This window comes from Zophobas morio, unplaced genomic scaffold, assembly GCF_036711695.1.
Source record: "Zophobas morio isolate AGI-343-1 ecotype UQ-CSIRO unplaced genomic scaffold, CSIRO_AGI_Zmor_V1 ptg000004l, whole genome shotgun sequence".
NCBI classification, from domain to species: Eukaryota; Metazoa; Arthropoda; class Insecta; order Coleoptera; family Tenebrionidae; genus Zophobas; species Zophobas morio.
In genome coordinates, this window is record NW_026972109.1 from 3955866 (window position 1) to 3979334 (window position 23469).

At 32.4% G+C, this 23469-nt stretch overlaps 2 protein-coding genes across 2 annotated transcripts in view; one reads left to right on the plus strand and one right to left on the minus strand.

Annotated features, from left to right (window-relative positions):
- Positions 1–1987, plus strand: LOC135137828 (prolyl 3-hydroxylase OGFOD1). The gene is made up of 4 exons (XM_064067583.1): positions 1–205; positions 254–403; positions 448–1622; positions 1700–1987. The coding sequence occupies exons 1-4, from the start codon at positions 190–192 to the stop codon at positions 1961–1963; spliced, it is 1605 nt and encodes a 534-aa protein (XP_063923653.1). The 5' UTR covers positions 1–189; the 3' UTR covers positions 1964–1987.
- Cwo (clockwork orange) overlaps positions 1975–23469 on the minus strand; it is a 26118-nt gene continuing 4623 nt past the window's right edge. The window contains exons 2-6 of the mRNA XM_064067601.1: positions 10475–10540; positions 10346–10424; positions 10094–10296; positions 9595–10047; positions 1975–2730 (exon numbers count right to left, since the gene is read on the minus strand). Coding sequence (XP_063923671.1) covers positions 2331–2730; positions 9595–10047; positions 10094–10296; positions 10346–10424; positions 10475–10540 — 1201 coding nt within the window. The 3' untranslated portion in view covers positions 1975–2330. The remainder of the gene's footprint in view (positions 2731–9594; positions 10048–10093; positions 10297–10345; positions 10425–10474; positions 10541–23469) is intronic.

Below are 23469 nucleotides of genomic sequence, written 5' to 3' on the forward strand. Positions count from 1 at the left end.
CTAAAATGGTAAATTCTTAAAGTAAAGAATTTCTTACTTTCCGACTACATCGATTTCGCTAAAGCGGCACGCCACTGTCCAAGCCAATCAGTAGGCAGGGCCAACTTTGACCGGTCGAAAACGACACGTGTGTATATTTTGAGGTTAGGTTTTTGTTTAAAATAGAATAGTTCTAATTTTATAAACAACATGGACAAAGAAAACGGTCTGTTTAAACTAAAACCCTTCATTAATACTAATCGTGAAATTGTAGCAAATAAACGAAAACTGACAATTAGTACTAGCGAGGAAGAAGAGGAAGATGTTGAAGAAGAATCCGAAAGCGAACCTGAAGTGGACTGTGATAAGTGGGACGACGACTGCAAAATCGTCACCACAGAACCAAAACATTCAGTACAAGGCTGTGAGTAACTAAAACCACCTGAATGTAGTTTTTATTTTAAATAGATCATTTAATGCCCACATGTAGCCGAAACCCCGACGAAAACCCCCACAAGAAGATCAAATTGGCGCCAGAAATTAGGAAAAGTTTGTTGGATGTGAGTTACAAGAGCGAATTTGCCAAGTCGTGGCTCAAAGGTAGCGAATTTTTGCGAAATGGGACTGATTTGATGGCGAGTCCGTTCAAAGTTTGTGTGGTTGATAATTTTCTGGATAATTCGAATATTTTGGGGGACGTGAGGCAAGAATTTAACGACGTTGATTGGAATTTGAGAAGTATGGATTTGTATGAATTTTCGCAGTCAAAGGATTTGAAATATTTGGATGAGCATGAATATATAACTTCTGTTTATAAGTTCTTGGAAAATGATGTGATGAAGTGGGTTGCTGAAGTCACGGGGTTGAAATTAACGCATATTTCGGCAACGTGTAGCTTGTACAATAATACTGATTATTTGTTGGTTCATGATGACCAGAGGGGGGACCGTATGGTCGCTTTTATTTTATATTTAACGAATCCAGAGGGATGGGACGAAAATAAAGGAGGGGCGCTCCAACTACTAAATAAAAATGAAGACGGACATCCGTTGAAAGTGGTCCGAAACATATATCCAACTAACAATCAATTTGTATTTTTCCAAGTAACAAATGATTCATATCATCAGGTAGCTGAAGTTACGAGTTTTGGGGACACCAGGCTAAGTATTAACGGGTGGTTTCATACTGAAAGTCCACCAGTTTATGAATCTCCCCAATTCCAACCATATCCAGAAGGACTATATGGGGATAAAATTTACAAACAGATTAATTTTGACAGCGAATTATCTTCCTGGATCTGCGACGAGTACTTAGAAAGCGACATAACTGAAGACATTCAAGAATATTTTGAACAACATTCAGAAATCTCCCTCAAAAATTTCCTAAAACAGGAGTCTTTCAACGAAATATCACTAATCTTAACCTCTGATAGTCTAAGTTGGGTTAAAGTAGGTCCTCCTAATCGCTATTGTTACGAAGTTGCAAAAACCAATGACTTACCGTCGGTTCTTCAAAGATTTTTGCAACTGTTTCAAAGTAAACAGATGTTTACTTTATTGCAAAGCTTCACCGGGCTAGAATTTACTGAAGAAACGTCTAGTGTGAAGTTTGAGCTTCAGAAATGGACACCGGGTTGCTATGCGGTAAGTGTAGTTGGTTTTGTCGCCACTGGGGGCGCTGCCACAATGACTTAACTAAAGTGACTTAACGTTGATTTCAGCTGCTGGGGGACTATGACTGGTATGATAAGAAGCAACTAGACTTAGTGTTATATTTTGGTTGTAAAAATAACACCGACGTGATCGGTGCGAGGACGTTGTACGTCACAGTGGACGAAGAAATCCAAGATGCCTTAATCACTCTAGAACCTGAAGAAAACAACCTTAATTTGATCTACCGGGACACTGCCAGGTTTACCAAATACTTTAGTAAACTGAGTCGTTGCGGGTGTTTTTACACACTGATTTGTTCTTACAGCGAATAAAATCGAACCGATTTTATTAAACAATAGTCCTTTATTATTATAAAAGTTACACAGAAGTACGTTTTTTAAAATACTATGAATTAACAAGTAGCATATTGGTAAAATTATTTCAGCAGTTGCAAACTCGGTAGTAGCTTTCCAACAGTAATACCAACCGTGAATACTGTTTGAAACTACCTTCAACACAATACTGTTCGTTTTTGAAGGTTGCTATTGCACTTGTCGCGTCGCTGCAACTACCAACTTACAAATGTAAAATCTAAAAATAACGACTCCCCTAATTTTTAGACTATATAAATTTTATATCAGTCTTAAAAATTTTCCTGACCTTCACAGCCTTATAAAACCTCGTCGACAAATCACCGATTCAATTCCAGTTGTTATTATATTCCGACTTGTATTTCCCATTAACGTAATTGGGTTGAAAATTGACGTTGATGGTCACTGGATGCAGAACGACGTTGTGCGCACCAGGCACGTCCACTAGGTCGTAGTTGCGCAGGTGCGGCAACAGCGACTTATAGTCCATGGTTAGCGGGATATAGTAGGACCCTTTTGCGTGCAAAACGAATATAGGGACGTTGAAGTTCCCTTTGTCCAGCGAACTCCGGGTGATGGGGGAATAGGGGCGCAGCTCGTTGCGGGGGATGGACTCGATCTTCATTTGGTTTAACGAGGAGTTGCTTTCGGTCGGAGAAATTCGCGAATTCTCGTGCTCTGAGATTCTGGTCAGGAGTTCGCTGCTGGGGGGAGAGCTGCGGCTTGAACTGAAAAAACAGTAGATGACTTAAGTCACTTTAATATTTTGACAGGAGTTTACACAGTAAACAAAAGTCGAAACGTCACCGTGAACTTTGCGCCCAGTTTATTTATTTATTTTTTGAAATGTTACACAGGACTTGATATAAATAAAACGGTCCGCAGATAAGTCGGATTTGATGGCCTTTGCAGATAAACAACCACAAAAAATGTGCTTGTTTTTAACAATCATGGGCTATTTGTGGAGTGACATATTTAAATAGTATGAAATGTGTATTGAAACTGAAAAAATTGCCTCAGTTGGTGCACTAAAATAGCGCCCTTTGAAGGTCCATAAAAATCTTGCGTTGTAAAAATTGTTTACTTCGTTATTTTACGTTATTTTTAAGTATGTGTAATAATCAGGAAAGAAGAAAGTTCAAGCGAGGCGTATACATCACATGACTTTTTTCGCGAATAACACAATTTCGTAATTTAGTGTTGTATTTGAGACAAATATTTTTCCTAATTTAAATCACAGCAGAAATTATACGAACCCAATTTGATCCTTCTATTCATTCTAATGGAGACCAACTTGTGCCATTTCTTTTCGGGCTTTCTAAAGGAAGCGAAAATAAAATGTTGCACTAGCACGACTTCAACGTTTTTTTCTTTCTCGTTTTTACTTATCGTTGAGTGTTTTAACTGTTACTACACAAGCGTCGGACATAAAAAAGCTGATAACGTGATAGTACACAAATTCCAGGATTTCTATTTATATCAAACCGAAACTGTCACGGTCGTATTCATAGGGAATGCTGTACTTTTGCACATTTCAAATAATGAAATATATAAAAATTAGCTTCTATTTATCTTCTATGTATTTCAATTTTGGGACTTTTAAATATGTAGATTTTTAAAATTTTCGATTTTTCGACTTTCTGTGTTTTTGATTTTTCACGTATTCGATTTTTCAAAATATTGTCAGTTTTTAAATCTTACATCTTTCAGTTTTTTGATTTTTCAATTTGCTTATGTTTTCAGTGCTTTCAATTTTTCGAATTTTTGAATTTTAGATTTTTCACTTTTTTGTTTTTTCGATTTTTCAATCTTTCTCGTTTTTCGATTTAACGGTTTTCTTTCGATTTTTCCGAATAAATTTTTTAAGTTCTTCGATAATTCATCTTTTCGGTTTTTCGATTTTCCGATTTTTTTCATTTCACTTTTGGAATTTAACACTTTCTCGATTTTTCAATTTCTCGATTCTTCAATTTTCCGATTTTTGAAATTTTAAATTTTTTGATTTCTCCGTTTCTCAATTTTGGATTTTTCGATTTTTCAGCTTCTCGGCGTTTGGATTTAGCAATTTTTCGATTTTTAAGTTTTATATCTTTCAATTTTTGGATTTTTCGATATTCCAATTTTTTCAATTTTACACTTTTCGATTTCTCGTACTTCGATATTTATATTTTTCAAATTCTCAAGTTTTCAAATTTTTTATCTTCCAGTTTATTGATTTTTTTATTCTTCAATTTTACGATTTTTTGACGCCATTTCTTAGCATTTCGGTTTATGGATTTTAAAAATTTTTCAACTTTCCGATTTTTCATTTTTTCGATTTTTTTTTATTTTCTTGATTTATGGATATTCCGCTGTTTCCATTCTTCGATTGTTCGATTTCCGATGCTTCGATTTTTCAATTTTTTTAATTTTGCACTTTCGATTTTTCATTTTTTCAGGTCTTCGACATTTATATTTTTCATGTTTTCGAATTTTCAAACTTTTGATCTTTCAGTTTGATTTTTCAATTTTACGATTTTTTGATTCCATTTTTTAGCATTTCGGTTTTTGGATTTAAAAAATTTTTCGACTTTCCGATTTTTCAACATTTCAATTTTGGGAATTTTTAGATTTCTGGATTTTTCAATTTTTGGATGTTCTGATTTTTTTATTTTCAGTTTTTTCGATTTTTTATTTTTTTATTTTCTTGATTTATTGAAATAACGCTTTTTCCATTCTTCGATTGCCCGATTTCTCGATAATTTGATTTCCCAATTTTTCGTCATTTCAGTTTCGAAATTTTTCGATTTCTCGAGTTTTCAGTTTTTCGGTTCTTCAATTTTCCAATTTTTTAAATTTTGGATTTTTCGGTTCGAATTTTCGGCTTTTCGACTTTTTGATTTTCCGATTTTTCAATTTTCCGGTTTTCGTCAGTTTTGGAGTTTTACAATTTCCCGAGTTTTCAGTTTTTCGATTCTTCATTTTCCAATTTTAAAGTTTTGAATTTTTTGATTTCTCGCTTTTTCAACTTTTCGACTTCTCGCCTTTTCGATTTTTCAATTTTTTGATTTTCTAAATTTTGGATTTTTCAATTTTTCGACTTCTCGGCTTTTGGATTTAGCAATTTTTAGATTTTAAAGTTTTAAATCTTTCAGTTTTTGGATTTTTTGATGATTCGATTTCCCGACTCTTCGATTTTTCGATATTTTAAACTTTTATTTTTTTTTTAATTTTTCGTACTTTCCGATTTTTCAGTTTTTCAGATTTTCGTTATTTATATTTTTCAAGTTTTCGATATTTTCAAATTTTTGATCTTTCGGTTTATTGATTTTTCAATTTTACGATTTTTTGATTCCATTTCTTGGAATTTCGGTTTTTGGATTTTAAAAATGTGTCGTCTTTTCATTGCAATTTGGCGAATTTTTCAATTTCTGGATTTTTCAATTTGCAGTTTTTTAATTTTTTCGATTTTTTTTTTAATTTTCTCACTTTATGGATATTCCGATGTTTCCATTGTTCGATTTCTCGATAATTTGATTTCTCAATTTTTCGTCATTTCAGTTTCGGAAGTTTTCAATTTCTCGAGTTTTCAGTTTTTTGGTTCTTCAATTTTCCAATTTTTTAAATTTTGGATTTTTCGGTTTTTCGATTTTTCGAATTTTCGGCTTTTTGTCTTTTTGCTTTTCCAATTTTTCGATTTTCCGATTGTTCGTTATTTCAGTTTTGGAATTTTTCAATTTCTCGAGTTTTCAGTTTTTCGATTCCCTAATTTTCCAATTTCTCACTTTTTCAGATCTTCGATATTTATATTTTTCAAGTTTTCTAATTTTCTAATTATTGATCCTTGATTGATTTTTCAATTTTTCTATTTAGAATGTTTTGATTCCATTTCAATTCTGGGAATTTTTCACTTTCTGGATTTTTCAAATTTTGGATGTTCCGATTTTTCGGTTTTCATTTTTTCAATTTTTATTTCTTTTTTTTTTTCGATTTATGGATGATTCCGATGTTTCCATTGTTCGATTTCTCGATAATTTGATTTCGCAAATTTTTGTCATTTTAGTTTCGGAATTTTTCAATTTCTCGAGTTTTCAGTTTTTGATTCTTCAATTTTCCAATTTTTTAAATTTTGAATTTTTTGATTTCTCCGTTTTTCAATTTTTTGACTTCTTGGCTTTTCGATTTTTCAATTTTCCGATTTTTTGAATTTTCGGCTTTTGGATTTAGCAATTTTTCGATTTTGAAGTGTTATATCTTTCAATTTTTAGATTTTTTATTGATTCGATTTCCCGATTCTTCGATTTTTCCAACTTTTCGATTTTTCATTTTTTCAAATCTTCGATATTTATATTTTTCAAGTTTCCGAATTTTCAAATTTTTGACCTTTCAGTTTATTGATTTTTTATATTTTCAATTTTACGAATTTTTATTCCAATTCTTGGCATTTCGGTTTTTGGATTTTAAAAATTTTTCGACTTTCCGACTTTGCAACATTTCAATTTTGGGAATTTTTCAATTTCTGGATTTTCCAGTTTTTTCATTTTATCGATTTTTTATATTTTTTTTATTTTTTCGATTTATGGATATTCCGATGTTTCCATTCTTCGATTTCCCAATTTTTCGTTATTTCAGTTTCGGAATTTTTCATCTCGACTTTTCAGTTTTTCGATTTTTCAACTTCCAATTTTTTAAATTTTGAATTTTTTTATTTCTCCGTTTTTCAAAATTTTTTGACACCTTGGCTTTTCGATTTTTTCAATTTTCCGATTTTCTAAATTATGGATTTTTCGATTTTTCCACTCCTTGGCTTTTGGATTTTCCAATTTTTCGATTTTTAGCCACTTCTATTTCTAAATTTTTCGATCTTTCGATTTCACGATTTTTTAATTTTTGGATTTCAATTTCTCAGTTTTAATTCATTTTTTAGATGTTCCAATTTTTCAACGTTTCAATTTTTGGTGTTTCTAAATTTATGGATTTTTCGATTTCTGAATTTCTCAATTAATCGATTTTTTACTTTTTGACTCTTCGATTTTTCGTCTTTCCGATTTCTCTATTTCTGAAATTTTTAATGTTTAAATTTTGGGATTCTTCAATATGTATTTCAATTTTTAAATTCTTAGATTTTTCGACTTTGTTTTTTTTTTATTTTTTGCTTATTCGATTTTTCAAAATATTGCGACTTTTTAATTTTTACATTTTTCGACTTTTCAGTTTTTGATTTTTCGATTTATTGATGTTTTGATTATTATTCGATTTTTTAAATTTTAGATTTTTCACTTTTTTGTTGTTTCGATTTCTCAATCTTGCGATTTTTGCCTTCTCGTTTTTAGATTTTTCAATTTTTCGAAATGAATTTTTCAGTTTTTCAATATGCCAATTTTTCGGTTTTCGATTTAACGATTCTCTTTCGAATTTTCGCCTTCTCGTTTTTAGATTTTCCGGTTTTTCAATTTTTCGGAATTAATTTTTCAATTTCTCGATGTTTCGAGTTTTCACGTTTTCGGTTTATCGTTTTTTTTAAGTTCAATTTTTTCAATTTAGAATTTTCCCATTTTTCGATTTTTACCCACTTCCATTTTTCAATTTTTCGATCCTTCGACTTCTCGATTTCTCAGTTTTTCGATAGTTCATCATTTCGACTTTCCAATTTTTCAGCGTTTCAGTTTTAATTTTTCGACTTTCCGATTTCTGGATTTCTCAATTTTTCGATTTCTCAAATTTTCAATTTTTAAGTTTTGGAATTTTTCAATATGCATTTCGATTTTTAAATTTTTAGATTTTTCGACTTTGTTTTTTTTTCTTATTCGATTTTTCAAAATATTGCGACTTTAAATCTTACATTTTTCGATTTTTCAGTTTTTTGATTTTTCGAATTTTTAAATTTTAGATTTTTCACTTCTTTGTTGTTTCGATTTTTCAATTTTCGATTTGTCGGGTTTTTTAAGTTTAAAGTTTTCAATTTTGAATTTGCCATTTCTCGATTTCTCAGTTTTTCGATTATCGAGTTTGCAGTTTTTCGATTCTTCAATTTTTTAATTTCTGGCGTTTCTAAATTTTTGGATTTTTCGTTTTCTCAATTTCTCGGAATCGATTTTTTGATTTTCTGATTTTTGGATTTCTTTCTTTAATTTTTGGGATTTTTCAAGATTTTGGTTTTTAAATTTTTTATTTTTCGACTTTGTCTTTTTGATTTTTTACTTACTCGATATTTCAATTTTTGGATTTTTGGAGTTTTTAGATTTTTAAAATTCCCGATTTTTCAATTTTTAGGTTTTGACAATATTCTGATTTCTCCTTCAAAAACGAAACATCACATATTTAAAAAAATGACGCTAGGAGTTCCTAAGATTCTGTAAAATTCTTTCCAAATAAAGAACTCCACGAATCCTTGAGATTTTTTAAAAATATTTTAAAAACAAAACACAAGAGGCCCCGAAGATTTTTTTATATAAAAAAAAAACACATTAAAATGGTCCAAAGTTATTTAGACAGATCTTCCCTCGCCTATAAAGTAAAAACATACCTGCTTAACTTCAATTGTTTATGTTTATACATCGAAAGAATGCGACAATTAAGCATGCAGCAAATTGTTCTAAAACGTTCTGAATATTATTTTGGGTAATGACAATTTTTAGTTTATCATTATTAAATCTAGGCGGGCTCAACATTACTGTATTCTAAAATTTTCGAGCCCCGGCGTCCTCCAAAAACCAGTACTCCTATATTGGTATAAAATGTGATAATCTAAAAACGAGAAGGCAAAAAAAAAATAGAAATTGAAAATTTCAACTTTAATCCTTGTCCATTTTATTCCACCTGAGTGTTTAGGGAATTATGGCAACCCGCAGAGAAAAGGCGGAGGAGCTTAATACCCCTCGCTGCTGCGTACCGACAATACTTTTGCGTGCGATAGTACATTACGCTGAAATTAGCTCCACTATATAAAATTATGACTTGGACAACGGATTTAGATTTACAATCTTTGAGCGTCAAAAGCTTGAAGGAGGATCATAAACACTTCTAGAACAAATTTCTATTTCTAATTTTTTTATTGTCATTACATCGAACCTAAAACTCTTTTATCAGACTGTACGAAATCGATTTAAGATGGGACTCAAAGGGCGGGTTGTTTCTAATCAGAGTTCAATAGAGTGGAATTACCTTGAATTATGTCTACAACTTCTGACTACAACGTGAACCCAAGGTTCACTTTAGTTTGATGTTTGATAAAACTAACACGTTCTTAAATTTTATTACTTTTTTTTAATATAAATTAAAAAGATCTATAACTAACGTCAGCAAATTCAAATTTGGATGCAAATTTATTGTTCTGATGATAAAAAATTTATTGAATAAAGATCGATTTTATCAATGAGCGGAAAATTTGGTGAACGAGGCGTTTCGCCGAGTGTCGAATGTTTCCGATGAATAAAACACAAAAACATAAAGTGTACTTTAAGAGTAGGCCTTGGAAAAATACTTTATTTGGTGTGACAAGAACAAAGCGTGGAGCAAAGTTTTTGTTTATAGTGGGATTTCTACGCTTAATTTAGCATACATTTGGTGATGTATTTTCTAGATAAATTGCGGTGTTGGTGAAAAATCTATACCTTTGGTTTTCCACGCTGGTGACCGACTCCCTGCGTCCATTCTCCACTTTCTGCCGCTTAATCCCCTCGTTCACATCCTGACTGAACCTCATCTTAATGTTGGTCTTGTATTTATAGGAAACCCCATTCCCATTACACTCAGGATGTTTGTCATAGCTTTCCACATCATTCAGTCTAACTGTGAACGAACCATTATTGTTATTTGGCTCAGTTTTAGGCGCCTGATAATCAGACCCCTGCACCTGCAGGTTCCCCGCCACTTCTTGCAAATTCCTGTGCTCGACTGCAGGTTGGCTGGGGGTGGCAGGAGACTGATGCGACATCCTCGACAAGCTCTCGCAGTGCTTCTGTAAGTGGTTGAGGATGCGCACACAGAGTCCTTCTCGAGGAAAATGCCCTTCGACCTCCACCATAAACCGCATGGTCTCCGACATGCACTCCTGGTACCCCATTCTGCAAAACCCCATCAAAATCACCCTTTTTCAATTTCGCTAATTACCGGTAGTGCTCGGACGGACTGCCGTGCTCCTGCTGGAGGTACTTCATGTGTTTTATTGCCATCTCGATGATCTCGGTCTTCTCGATCCTGCCTCGGCCCTTCTTGAGGTATTCCGTGGGGATGAGGCGGGACAGGTCGGCAAGACAGTTGTTCATTCGGTCTCGGCGCCGCTTCTCGATTATTCGATGTGACATTGGGTCTTGCTGAAAATGCACGAGTTAGATGTGGCGCAACGAAAGCCTGGAAGCGTACCCTGGTTACTTTGTTCTTTTTGTACGGTCCGTATTCGGAGTCGTCCTCGCTGCAGGTGGCCGTCGAGAAATTCAAGTTTCTGCAAGGCAAATCGTGGAAGTTATTACAATTGTAAAGTCGCGAACTTACGTGTCACAGCATTGGTAAACACCTCGTTCGTCTTTCGGTCTGCCCAATTCATCATTGGAATTGCATCTGGGGAAGAAGAATGGAATTATAATGGAGATTCGGCTGCATGTTGATTTAAATTGGACCGGTATCGTTTGAAATATTTTGTAAATCGAATGCATAATTTCGGGCATAATACGAAGGTTTAGATGCAGTTTAAATTATTTATCCTCTGCCAAAAATTCATGACATCAGTTCAAAATTTGTTTAAGTAAATTTATCGTGCGGATGTCCTCTACTGGTTAAATATTTAACACATGAGTTACCAAACTGGGTGTTAAATAATCTGACAGGTTGTCCTATTTTTTGCGATCGATGATACCACGAAAACAAGAATCATCAAATTTTCAGCAATTTCCCTGTCTCCAAGGTACAGATCGTGTGTATCCTGAATCCAGTTCTTAATTTAGTGTCATTTTTACTTTACAAACTTATTTACTTTCACGGCTTAACTACCAAACCGATTACTTTGTCTATTAGATGTTCTTTGAAGATGTGAAATTTCAATCACAACTTATGTACGTCCAAAAAGTGACTCAGCCACCACAAAAAACCGTCATTTTCGTATTCTACAAACTGCAAAATACAAAAAAAACATGAATTTCTATGAAAAAAATATTGTTTTCTTATACAATGTTGTATTTGTTCTTTTTTACTTCCGACCGTAAGCTAAGAAAATGTAATATCTTTTCTCGACGTTTCGTAGCCTCTAGTCATCCCAACCAACAATTTTTGGTAAACGTCATTTAAACTACTTTATAAAATAACATACTCCTGTACTTGTACTTTATGAATCTGCCTTGATTTTTTACCCTAGATATCCAGAGTTTCGCAAAAAAATTGAAAATTGTATAATAAACTTTAATGCTAGTGTGTGATTTTTTTAATTTGAGTTAAGTGGAGGCTCCGGAAACAAGTTTTTTTTTCGTATTCTACAAAAATGCCGCAGTTGATTATATATTTTTTCCGAAAAAAATATTTATTGGCTTACTTAAAACTTCTTTTTTGCTTCCGGAACGTAAGCTAAGGAAGTGTCCTAATATGTTTTCTTGACGTTTCATGGCTCTTAGACTATGAAAAAATAGGTCTGCCGCTCCCGTCTTCTCAGTCGTCTGTGTCGATTTTTATTAGACAGATAATTTTTGAGACTACTAGACTGAAATGCTAATCAAAATTGGGCTAACAATTTTGATGACGTCCTCTGAACATTTTTTTTGTAAACGTCATTTATACTACTTTCTAAAATAACATACTCCTATACTTGTATTTCATGAATCTGCCTTGATTTTTTACCCTAGACATCCAGATTTTCGCAAAAAAAATTGAAAATTGAATAATAAACTTTAATACTAGTGTATGATTTTTTTAATATGAGGTAAGTGGAGGCTCTGGAAACAAGTTTTTTTTCGTATTCTACAAAAATGCCGCAGTTGGCTATATATTTTTTCCGAAAGAAATATTATTTATTTTCTTCGCTTATTTTTAACTTCTTTTTTGCTTCCGGAACGTAAACTAAGGAAGTGTTGTAATATGTTTTCTTGACGTTTTATGGCTCGTAGAATATGAAACAATAGGTCCGTCGTTCCATCTTCTCTGTCGTCTGTGTCGAGCTTTATTAGACAGATCATTTTTGAGACTACTAGACTGAAATGTCTATGATTTTTTTAATTTGAGATAAGTGGTGGCTCCGGAAACAAGCTTTTTTTTTCGTATTCTACAAAAATGCCGCGGTTGATTATATATTTTTTCCTAAAGAAATATTATTTATTTTCTTGGCTTATCTTTAACTTCTGTTTTGCTTCCGGAACGTATAAGCTAAGGAAGTGTTGTAATATGTTTTCTTGACGTTTCATGGCTCTTAGACTATGAAAAAATAGGTCTGCCGTTCCGTCTTCTCAGTCGTCTGTGTCGATTTTTATTAGACAGATAATTTTTGAGACTACTAGACTGAAATGCCAATCAAAATTAGGCTAACAATTGTGATGACGTCCTCTGAACATTTTTTTTTTAAACGTCATTTAAACTACTTTATAAAATAACATACTCCTTCCTATACTTGTATTTCATAAATCTGTCTTGATTTTTTACCCCAGACATCCAGATTTTCGCAAAAAAAATGAAAATTGTATAATAAACTTTAATACTAGTGTATGATTTTTTTAATTTGAGATAAGTGGAGGCTCCGGAAACAAGTTTTTTTTTGTATTCTACAAAAATGCCGCAGTTGGTTATATATTTTTTCCGAAAGAAATTATTTATTTTCTTTGCTTATTTTTAACTTCTTTTTTGTTTCTGGAACGTAAGCTAAGGAAGTGTTGTAATATGTTTTCTTGACTCTTAGAGTATGAAAAATAGGTCTGCCGTTTCCGTCTTCTCTATCGTCTGTGTCGATTTTTATTAGACAGATAATTTTTGAGACTACTAGACTGAAATGACAATCAAAATTTGGCAAACAATTTTGATGACGTCCTCTGAACATTTTTTTTGTAAACGTCATTTTACTACTTTATAAAATAACATACTCCTATACTTGTACTTTATGAATCTGCCTTAATTTTTTACCCTAGACATCCAAATTTTCGCAAAAAAATTCAAAATTGTATAATAAACTTTTATACTAGTGTATGATTTTTTAATTTGAGATAAGTGGAAGCTCTGGAAACAAGCTTTTTTTTCGTATTCTACAAAAATGCCGCAGTTGATTATATATATTTTTCCGAAAGAAATATTATTTATTTTCTTGGCTTATTTTTAACTTCTTTTTTACTTCCGGCGGGTAAGCTAAGGAAGTGTAACATGTTTCCTCGACGTTTCATGCCCCTAGACTATGAAAAAATCGGTCTTCCGTTTCCGCGTTGTTTGGTGTTTGTGTCGATTTTTATTAGACAGATAATCTTTGAGACTACTGGACTGAAATGCCAACCAAAATTTGGCTAATCACCTCAATCAACAATTTTTTCGTAAAGGTCATTGAAACTTCTTTATAAAATAACCTACTCCTATACTTGTATTTTATGAATCTGCCTTGATTTTTTACCCTAGACATCCAGATTTCCGCAAAAACAAAAAGCCGTCATTTTCGTATTCTACAAACTGCAAAATACAAAAAAACATGAGTTTTTACGAAAGAAATATTGTTTTCTTATACAGTGTTGTATTTGTACTTTTGTACTTCCAACCGTAAGCTAAGGAAATGCAGTATATTTTCTCGACGTTTCATAGCCGCTAGTCCAGGAAAAATAGGTCCTCCGTTTCCGCCTTATTTGCTGTCTGGCTAATCACCCCAACCAACAGTTTTGATATATACTTGTACTTTATGAATCTGCCTTGATTTTTTTACCCTAGACATCCAGATTTTCGCAAAAAAATCCAAATTGTATAATAAACTTTTATACTAGTGTATGATTTTTTTTAATTTGAGACAAGGTTTTTTTCGTATTTTACAAAAATTCCGCAGTTGATTATATATTTTTTCCGAAAGACAAATTCTTTATTTTTTTACCTTATATTTAAGTTCTTTTTTACTTCCAGACCGTAAGCTAAGGAAGTGTTGTAATATGTTTTGTTGATTTTTCATGGCCCTTAGACTATGAAAAAATATGTCTCCCGTTTCCGTCTTGTCTGTGGTCTGTATAGATCAATTATCAAATTTTGTATATATTATAGCTAAAATTTATCTAATCACCCCCACCAACAATGTGATGACGTCACCTAAAAATTTTGCATGGTAAATGTTACTTAATTTTGTCCATTAACATAAACTCTTATATTTGTGGTTGATTTTTCATCCTACACAACTAGATTTTTGGAAAAAATGGAAAAAATCAAAATTGTATAATTTAACATTGAACCCAAAACCGGATGCTTTGAAAGGATATGTTGTACCGAGCGCAAGCGAATGACTACTTTAATGTTTTCTCGATATTTCATGCCCTCTAGAATACGAAAAATTAGGTCTTCTGCTTTCGTCTGTCTATCTGTCGTATGTGTCAATTTTTATTGGGCAAATAATCTCCGAAACTACTGGACCGATTGTGGTCAAATTTTATATGTATGTTAAAAATATCGTACAAATGGTAAAAAGTTAACCAAAATCTGTCTAATCTCCCCACCAACAATGGAATGACATCATCTCCAAAATTTGCAATAGAAAATGATATTTATATTTTATAGTATAAGATACCCCTGCACTTGTAATTTATGAATCCGTGTTGAGTTTTTACCAGTCATCCAAATTTTTAGAAAAAAATCAAAATTTTATAACAACATAAAAACAAATTTGATAACGTTATCTCAAAATTTTGCCGAATAAATCCTGTCTAAAATTTGTAAAACATTATGAATCTATACTCATGGTTTATAAATGCATTCTTATTTTTTATAATTACTTATACGGGGTGACTCAAAAAAAATCAATGAACGAGGCAATCTATTTTATTGATAAAATCAAGAACAGCTCCAAAATTTGAATATACAATCCTATCGTTATTATTATTATTACAGTGCACCTATTCAACTTGATATGTGTCCTTGATAAAGTGTTGATGACGTCACTACAAAATTTTGTTGCGGAAAAATTCTCTTGAAACATAAGCACAGCATGCTTTTTTATCTATACTTTAACAGTCCACACATATCTTTATTTTGAATTAAATTTTATAATTTTTCGACGAATCTGTATTTGTTCGCCTGTGTTTCAGGGGCGAGGGAAGTTATGTCTAAATAACTGTAGACAAATTTTTTTAGTAAACGTCATTTAAACTGTAGTTGTAGTTTATGAACCCGCCTTGTTTCCTTGTTGTTTTAACCTCAATGTGTCTCCATGACAGTGACATTTATATAAAAAATAATTGAACTGCTCTCTACGTCTTTCACATTTTTGCTTCCAGAGTCTCCCGTTACGTCAAATTTAAAAAATCATATAGTAGTAGCATAAATCAATGAAAATTTTCCAAAATCTAATTTTATAATTTTTCGAAAAAACTGGATTTGTTCGATTGTGTTTAAGAGACGAGGCAAGTTCATCTAAACAACTCTAGACTATTTTTTTGTATTAACCCAAATCTCGCCATTAAAAAAAATATGGAGTTTCTCAGTCGTTTAAAATTCCCAATCAAAAAAATTAATTAAAAACACCATACCGGGTGGAAAATAGCGGATTGATTCTTCAGTACGTTATGTCCCAAAAAAATAATAAAAAAAACTCTTTTTAAATTTTATAAAAGTAAAATTGGCAACACTGCGTGTTTACTTTCTTATTGACGATGGTAACGATGGTGACTGAATTCCACCTTTTATTTTTTTTTAGAACCATAACCATAACAACCAGGGGGCTAGTAGCTGCTAAGATAAGCGTGATTTTGGCGAATGAGATACCCTCTAAGAAAAGAGAGGGCGGGTGGGCGGGGCTAGTACTTGCTAAGATAAGAGTGAAAATTGTCCAAAAATGGAACACCAAAATTCTTTTACATAATTTACATAACCGAATATATCTAACATCTTATCCCGCTATATTTCTGGAATCAGCACGTCAAGATTCCTGAATTTTTCAAGAGTTTAGACGACTTTTTGAAAAATGAAATTTCCCGCTGCAAATTTCGACCCATTTTCGACGATTTTCGAAATTCAACTAAACACTTTTCTTGGAGATTTCGGCCCGCAGAAATCACTTCCGGTCTCATTTTTTCGATAACTCCAACCGTTTTTCCAGAATCGCCCACTGAAATATCGAAATTTTGAAAAATTTCAAAAAATTTAAATCTTACTCCGAATATTTCGAAAATATTGCTCTGTGACCCTAAACACACTATATTTTTGGAATCAGCACGTCAAGATCTATAACCGTGAATTTTTTCAAAAATTTTTGACGACTTTTTCAAAAATGAAATTTCCGACAATGCACTAGTCATTAATACTTGTGCATTATTATTAATAAATAAACTAACAAAAAAATTTAATAAGACGTTTATAAATTGTAAACCAAAAACATCAAAGAAAAATCCATTAAGGCATTAAAAGTTAGTTATCAGTACTTGCTAAGATAAAACTGATTTTGGCAAATCACATACCTTCTAAGAAAAGAGAGGGTGGGTGGGCGGGGCTAGTATCTGCTAACATAAGACCGATTTTGGCAGATGACATACCTTCTAAGAAAAGAGAGGGTGGGTGGGCGGGGCTACTACCTGCTAAGATAAGAGTGATTTTGGCAAATCACATATCCTCTAAGAAAAGAGAGGGTGGGTGGGAGGGGCTAGTACTTGCTAAGATAAGAGTGAAAATTGTCCAAAAATGGAACACCAAAATTCTTTTACATAATTTACATAAAAAAATTTCCGTGGGCTCCCATAACAATATACCATGGGTACCCAAGCACTGCGGTACACAAGACCTTTTCCCGCCCTCTCTTCTCTTAGAGGGTCTGTTATTTGCCAAAATCAATCTTATCTTAGAGGTACTAGCCCCGCCCACCCGCCCTGTCTTTTCTTAGGGAATATGTGATTTGCCAAAATCAGTCTTATCTTAGCAGGTACTAACCCCGCCCACCCTCCCTCTCTTTTCTTACAGAGTATCTTATTTGCCAAAATCAGTTTTATACACGATTAATGACTAAACCTGTTAAGACTGATTCTGGCAAATGACATATTCTCTAAGAAAATAGAGGGTGGGTGGGCGGGGCTAGTACCTGCTAATATAAGACTGATTTTGGCAAATGACGTATCCTCTAAGAAATTTAATTCAATTATTATAAGAAAAGACTAGAGACTCCAAAGCACTTTCCAAACATGAATACCTAGAACCTCAAGATTAATTTAAACTTTTCAAAAAAAAACAGGGTCCCGAAAATTAACTCGAAAACAAGTCAGATCAGAATTTTCCAAAAATAGAACACCAAAGTCCCCCAAAATTCGTTTAAATAATTTACAAAAAAATATATCCATGGGCTCCCAAATTAATACACCATGGGTACCCAAACACTGTGGCACTCAAGACTTTTTCAAATTTGCTGAAAGCTCAAAAGATTTTTGCAAGTTCATCCAGCAACAAAACGCCAGATTCGTTTAGATTTATCCGAAAATAGAAGATCAGGAGACCTAAAATTAGCTGCGAACACTTTAAATGTAGGATTTTGAAAAACTTCGATAATTTTTGATACGTCAAACATTTTTAACTGCTTAGTTGATTTTTGCTGATTTGTACCTTCGCGTTAGATAAAAAAAAAAACTTCCATTTAATAACTAACAAGCGACAAAAAACCTCTATTTAATTTTATATCGTCTTTTGTCACTATAGTTATTTATGTATTAAGGGCATAATCAGGGAGATTGTGGCACGAGGGAATGTTTAAAGCCCGACGAAGGAGGGCTTTTAATTTCCTGAGTGCCACAATCGACAATTATGCACGTGGTACATACAACGTTTTATTCTATTTTAGTTTATAAACTATTTTTAACGAAATATTGAGTATTTTCGGCAAGACTGTGTGAATTGTGCCGATGCGAATTTTAATACATAGCTGGCTATTATTTTGATGTTGTTATGGATACCACGTTGATTATTTGATAATTCGTTTTTCAAAATGTAAATTAAAGAAGCGGAAAACGTTTATTCAAACGAAAGTTTAGAAGAATTTGAAGTCGGTCAGGTAATGATTTGATAAAATATTGTTTTTCCAACTTAAGAAAAACGTTGAATATCGAAGCGTGTTTGAATAATTAATTGATTAGAGTAAATGAACAATCAATTGTTGCTTAGCAATTTTTGACAGATTTGTGCTAAAAAGGCCAATTTAAGCCCGCATTTGGGTGCTTATAAATAAGATTATGGTTCTAAAATAGAATAAAATGTATTTACAGTGACAAATTTTGTCAAAAAAGTGAGGCTATAACGAAGTAATAAAATTGATTTCAACGACTATTTAACGAAACAAGGAAATTCAAGCGACAGATGCGACAGTTCTCTGGAAAAAAAAAGACGAACTTATGAATTATAAAATATAAATCAATATTTTTAAATGAAAGAAAATCTACCAACAAAGTACGTACAACTAATTAAAAATTACCAATTATTACTTAACAAGCAAAAATTATTTGAAAGTCAAAACAAAAAATTCAAAAAAATGCATACTGATTTTCCACACCTAGCATAAATAACGTGTTTTTAGTTGCATTTCAAAAACGGCTTTGAAAACAGAAAAAAATATGCTAATTGTAAAAACTTGCATATTTTTTCAAAAAACTTCGAAAGCCGGTCTTAAAATTATTTATAAAATACAGATATTTTCAAGGTAATGGAAAAATGCAATGAATTGATTATTAAAGCGGTAGACAAACTCAAGTCGATCTTTACAAGGATAAAAGGTTATCCACTTGTCGCACAGCCTTTGAAACGCCTCCACTTCCTCACTTTGGCTTAGTTTTGAGCTTGAAATTTATTGACCACCCTGTATAAGCGGTTAAACTTGGCCTAGACATTAATATACACACAAACGTAAAAAATCACGGCTCGCTCCATAAAAAACGTAACCTGCCTCAGGAAAAACCGCAACATTTTAGAGACCTTCATCGGGAGATTTAAACCTGAACCACTGATTCTTATCTGCATCCCAAAAAAGATATCTCCACCAGTAATCAAGATATTGCTATATACAACCACACTCATCTGTACCCCCGACCGTGCGCCAAAGACGTCATTCCCGACCGCAACCTCCCGAAACCCAAAAATTACAGGAAACTGCACCTTATCCATAATTCATTCCCCGTGTAAACGTGCGCACACGCCAACGTGACGTCAATCCCACCCCTCCCCGCATAATTCGCAAAATTTCGCACTAAACAAATAGGAAATTCCGGTTCGTCTTGTTTATATTTACGCGACGTAAGAGAAAACGTAGGTGTGACCTTGCCGTGAACTCGAACCAAAATTAAAATACCAGCGGTGTTCGTTCCCAAATCAATTCGTGCGTCTGAAAAAATTGCAAATTCAAAATGAAAAACCCGAGTCGTTGGCCGAGGTCACTTCAGCCCCCCAAGGCGAGCAGGGTACTGCGTATCACGCTCGAAATTAAATTCGTCGACGATGGAAGCACGTGATTCGTTAACGATAATAGATGTCAATCAATGATAAAAACATGCTTATTTATTGATCGTTTGACATCTCGTGATGCTCACGTGACCTGAAACGTCAAACGGCGGCGATAAATTTCCACGGCCGACGCATCTCGTTTTTTTTCTTGTAACCCTATCGAGGATGTTGTGTAATTGTTTTCGTTGTGAAAGATCGACTGGAAGAAACCGCCGAATCGATCCTCGGTCCTGCGACATTAAAGCGCTATTAGCGGCGGAAAATTAGTGAGAGAAACGTGACTTTTAACATCGATGTTTTGTTTTATTACTCATACTCGGATACTAAATATATTTAATGAAAGGCTCGAATTGCACCTGTGTTTTGCCGGCGATAAGATAATCCCGGCTGAATTCTGATCGGTTGTAGTATTTGGTCCAAACTTCGTTTAATTATAGAAGCACGGGATGCGATTAAAAATATTATGTCACGTTGGCTGAAAATTATTCAATAATACATAAATAAAAAAGATCGTTGCTCCGAAGTCGTTGAGTGTGGTCCGACCATTTTACACAACCAAGTAGTGTCGTAGTTTATTTAATGGGACGCCGGCGAGCGAAATTTGGCCAACTATCAAAAAAAACTTTCTCTTTCTAGCACGACTGTAAACATTTCAGAGCACTATGGTCTGACCTTAAAACGGAAAATTAAATATGGAAATTTTGTTGACACAATCAAACGAATCAAAGTACAGATCGGGAAAAAATTACACCGGTTGTAACTTTGATTCATAAATAATACATTGAAAACGCCAATCTGACGTCAAAAATTGGCGTCAAATTTTCCCAAAAAGTTGTCAACAGAGTTGGATTAGTTGTCAATAAAACGGCACCAAGATGCCGCCGGAGAAAATTTCAATGAAACTTACTATCTAGGGAATTTAGATATTTCATTTCTCAACACTGAATGAAGGCCAAGTGTTTTAAAAAATAACGTACATGATAGTGTGCTTTGCACTTTGTACGATATCGAGATATAGGAAAATTTTGACGAATTTTTCACACTACAGTTTGTTTATTTTGGCAAAACTACTCACTAGCAGCTTTATTTTCCACTGATTAGACCGCCTGTATTCGTTACTATGGCGACGGCATGACGTCATCGGATTTTAATAGCGCCACACCCTTTTGGCATCAACTTCGTCAACAAATTCTTTGCTCGAAAAACTCCTAGAAACTGCATAACTTGCTCAAAAGACTTTCTTTCTCACTCTTGCTTTTGCATCGATATTGTCTCTCTCTTCACATTATCGGTAATAATAATAACCGAAAATGATGGAGATTTGTCTATTTTTGAAACTGATTAGATCCTAGATCCGATTAGATCAAAATCGATACGTTTTGTGGCCAAATAAAACTTGCAACGATATTTGCAATGTTGATAAAATTGTTTTACATATGCAGTCATTATAAATTAAAATTGGGTGTAATGATGTATCAAAAACGATGTAGTGTGAAGGTTGCACCATTTGAATAGGTGAAATTTAAAGTTTTGTGCTTACATGGCAACTAACGGGTTATTGTCACACTCGTAAGTAATAATGCGTTTATTTCACATGTAACGTAAACAATTATTACCGAACACAGTTCCATCTACTTACGTCTAATTTTTTGTCGCAGTTGTATTAAATGGAATTTTGTAAATTCAGACCAGACGTAAAATCCAACCACATTGTGGTCTCCTTTTATGTGTTATCAAACAATCAGCGCTCGTCTTCGACTCGTACGAATTAATAATAAATCGCAAACAAATTCGACAGTGTGATTTTTTATATTTCTGCTCTGGTGGGCCATGATGCGTAAAAATCACGTGGTAAATTTGTTTGAATAATCTCCAAAATTACAATAGCCATTATACTAAAATTTTACATATGTTTGACGTCATTCAGATAGGAGCATGCTATTAAAATGTATATGTTCGTCGCTTCTGAATAATTAATGACAATCTTTAAATTCGGTTAAGCCAACGTCGTTTAATAATGCACACGTGGAAAACTTTCTTATCGCAGAACTATTTTTTGTATTACAAAGAACATATGTTATCAATGCATGCTTAACTTCGACTGTTTATGTTTATACATCGAAAGAATTCGACTATTAAGCACGTATAGATACTAACTGACTAGAATAAGCGGCGTTAGATAAAAAAAAGTTCTGAATATTGTTTTATTATTATTAAATATAGTGAAAAATTGAAGAATCTAATATTTAAAAATCGCAAAATAAAAGACTGAAGTTTCAAAATACATTAGGCCATATAAAACTTGCAACGGTATTTGCAGTGTTGATAAAATTGTTTTACATATGCAGTCATTATAAATTAAAATTGGGTGTAATAATGTATAAAAAACGATGTAGTTGTGAAGGTTGCACTATTTGAATAGCTTTGAAATTTAAAATTTTGTGCTTACGATTTTTCTGATTCCATTTCTTGGCATCTCGGTTTTTTGATTTTTAAAATTTTTTGACTTCGATTTTTCAACATTTCAATTTTGGAACATTTTCAGTTTCTGGATTTTTCAATTTTTCTATATTTTAATTTTTTAGTTTTTTTTTAAACTTTTCGATTTTTCAATCTTTCAGTTCTTCGATATTCCTATTTTTCAAATTTCCAAATTTTTTATCGTTCAGGTTATTGATCTTTCAATTTTACGATTTTTTGATTCCAATTCTTGGCATCTCGGTTTTTTGATTTTTAAAATTTTTCAACTTTTCGGTTTTTCAACATTTCAGTTTCTGGATTTTTCAATTTTTGGACTTTCTGATTTTTCGATTTTCAGTTTTTGATTCAATTTTCCGATTTTTTAAATTTAGGATTTTTCGATTTCTCGGTTTTTGGATTTTTCGTCTTCTCGGCTTTTAGATTTTCCGATTTTTCAATTTCAAGATTTTTCAATTTCTAGATTTTTCGATTTTTCAGTTTTTCAACTTTTCAGTTCTTCGATATTTATCTCGTCTGTTATTTCGGAAAACTGAAAAATAGAAATATCGAAGCTATGAAAAATCTAGAAATCGAAAAAACTAAAATTTTGAAAATTTAAAAACTTAAATGTCGAAAAATTGAAAAATCGAAACGTGGAAAAATTAAAAAATTGAACAATAAAAAAATTGAAAAATCCCGAAACCAAAACGTCGAAAAATTGGGAAATCGAAAAATCGAAAAATGAGAAATCAAAAAACCGAAAATTTAAAAAATCGAAAAATTGAAAAAGCAAAAACCGAAAAATTCGAAAATAGAAGATGGAATCTCGGTTTTTTGATTTTTTAAATTTTCCAACTTTTCGATTTTTCAACATTTCAATTTTCTAAATTTTGGATTTTTCGATTTCTCGGCTTTTCAGTTTTTCAATTTTTAGGTTATTAAATTATAGATTTTTCAATTTCTAGATTTTTCGATTTTTCAAATTTTCAACCTTTCAGTTCTTAGATTTTTTTCTTCGAGAATCTATAAATCGAGAAAATTAAAATTTTGAAAATTGAAAAGTTAAAATGTCGAAAAATTGAAAAATTAAGAATCAAAACAATGAAAAATCTCAAACTGAAAAATCGAAAAAGTCAATTGAAAAATTGAAAAATCTAATATGTATTTAAAAATCGCAAAATCAAAGACTGAAGTTTCAAAAAATCCAAAAATTGAAAAAATTTTTTGATGTTTCGACTTCCCGATTCTTCAATTTTTCTATATTTTAATTTTTAGATTTTTAAATTTTAGACTTTTCGGATTTTCAAATTTTGGATCTTTTAGTTTATTGATTTTTCAGTTTTTCAATTTTACGATTTTTTATTCGAATTCTTGGCATCTCGGACTATTCGATTTTTCAATATTTCAATTTTTTC

Bases quoted from the DNA above. Each gene is read 5' to 3' on its own strand.
- LOC135137828 (XM_064067583.1), top strand. The intron at 404-447 runs GTGAGTAACTAA...TATTTTAAATAG, and splicing joins AAAACATTCAGTACAAGGCT to ATCATTTAATGCCCACATGT. The intron at 1,623-1,699 runs GTAAGTGTAGTT...CGTTGATTTCAG, and splicing joins GGACACCGGGTTGCTATGCG to CTGCTGGGGGACTATGACTG.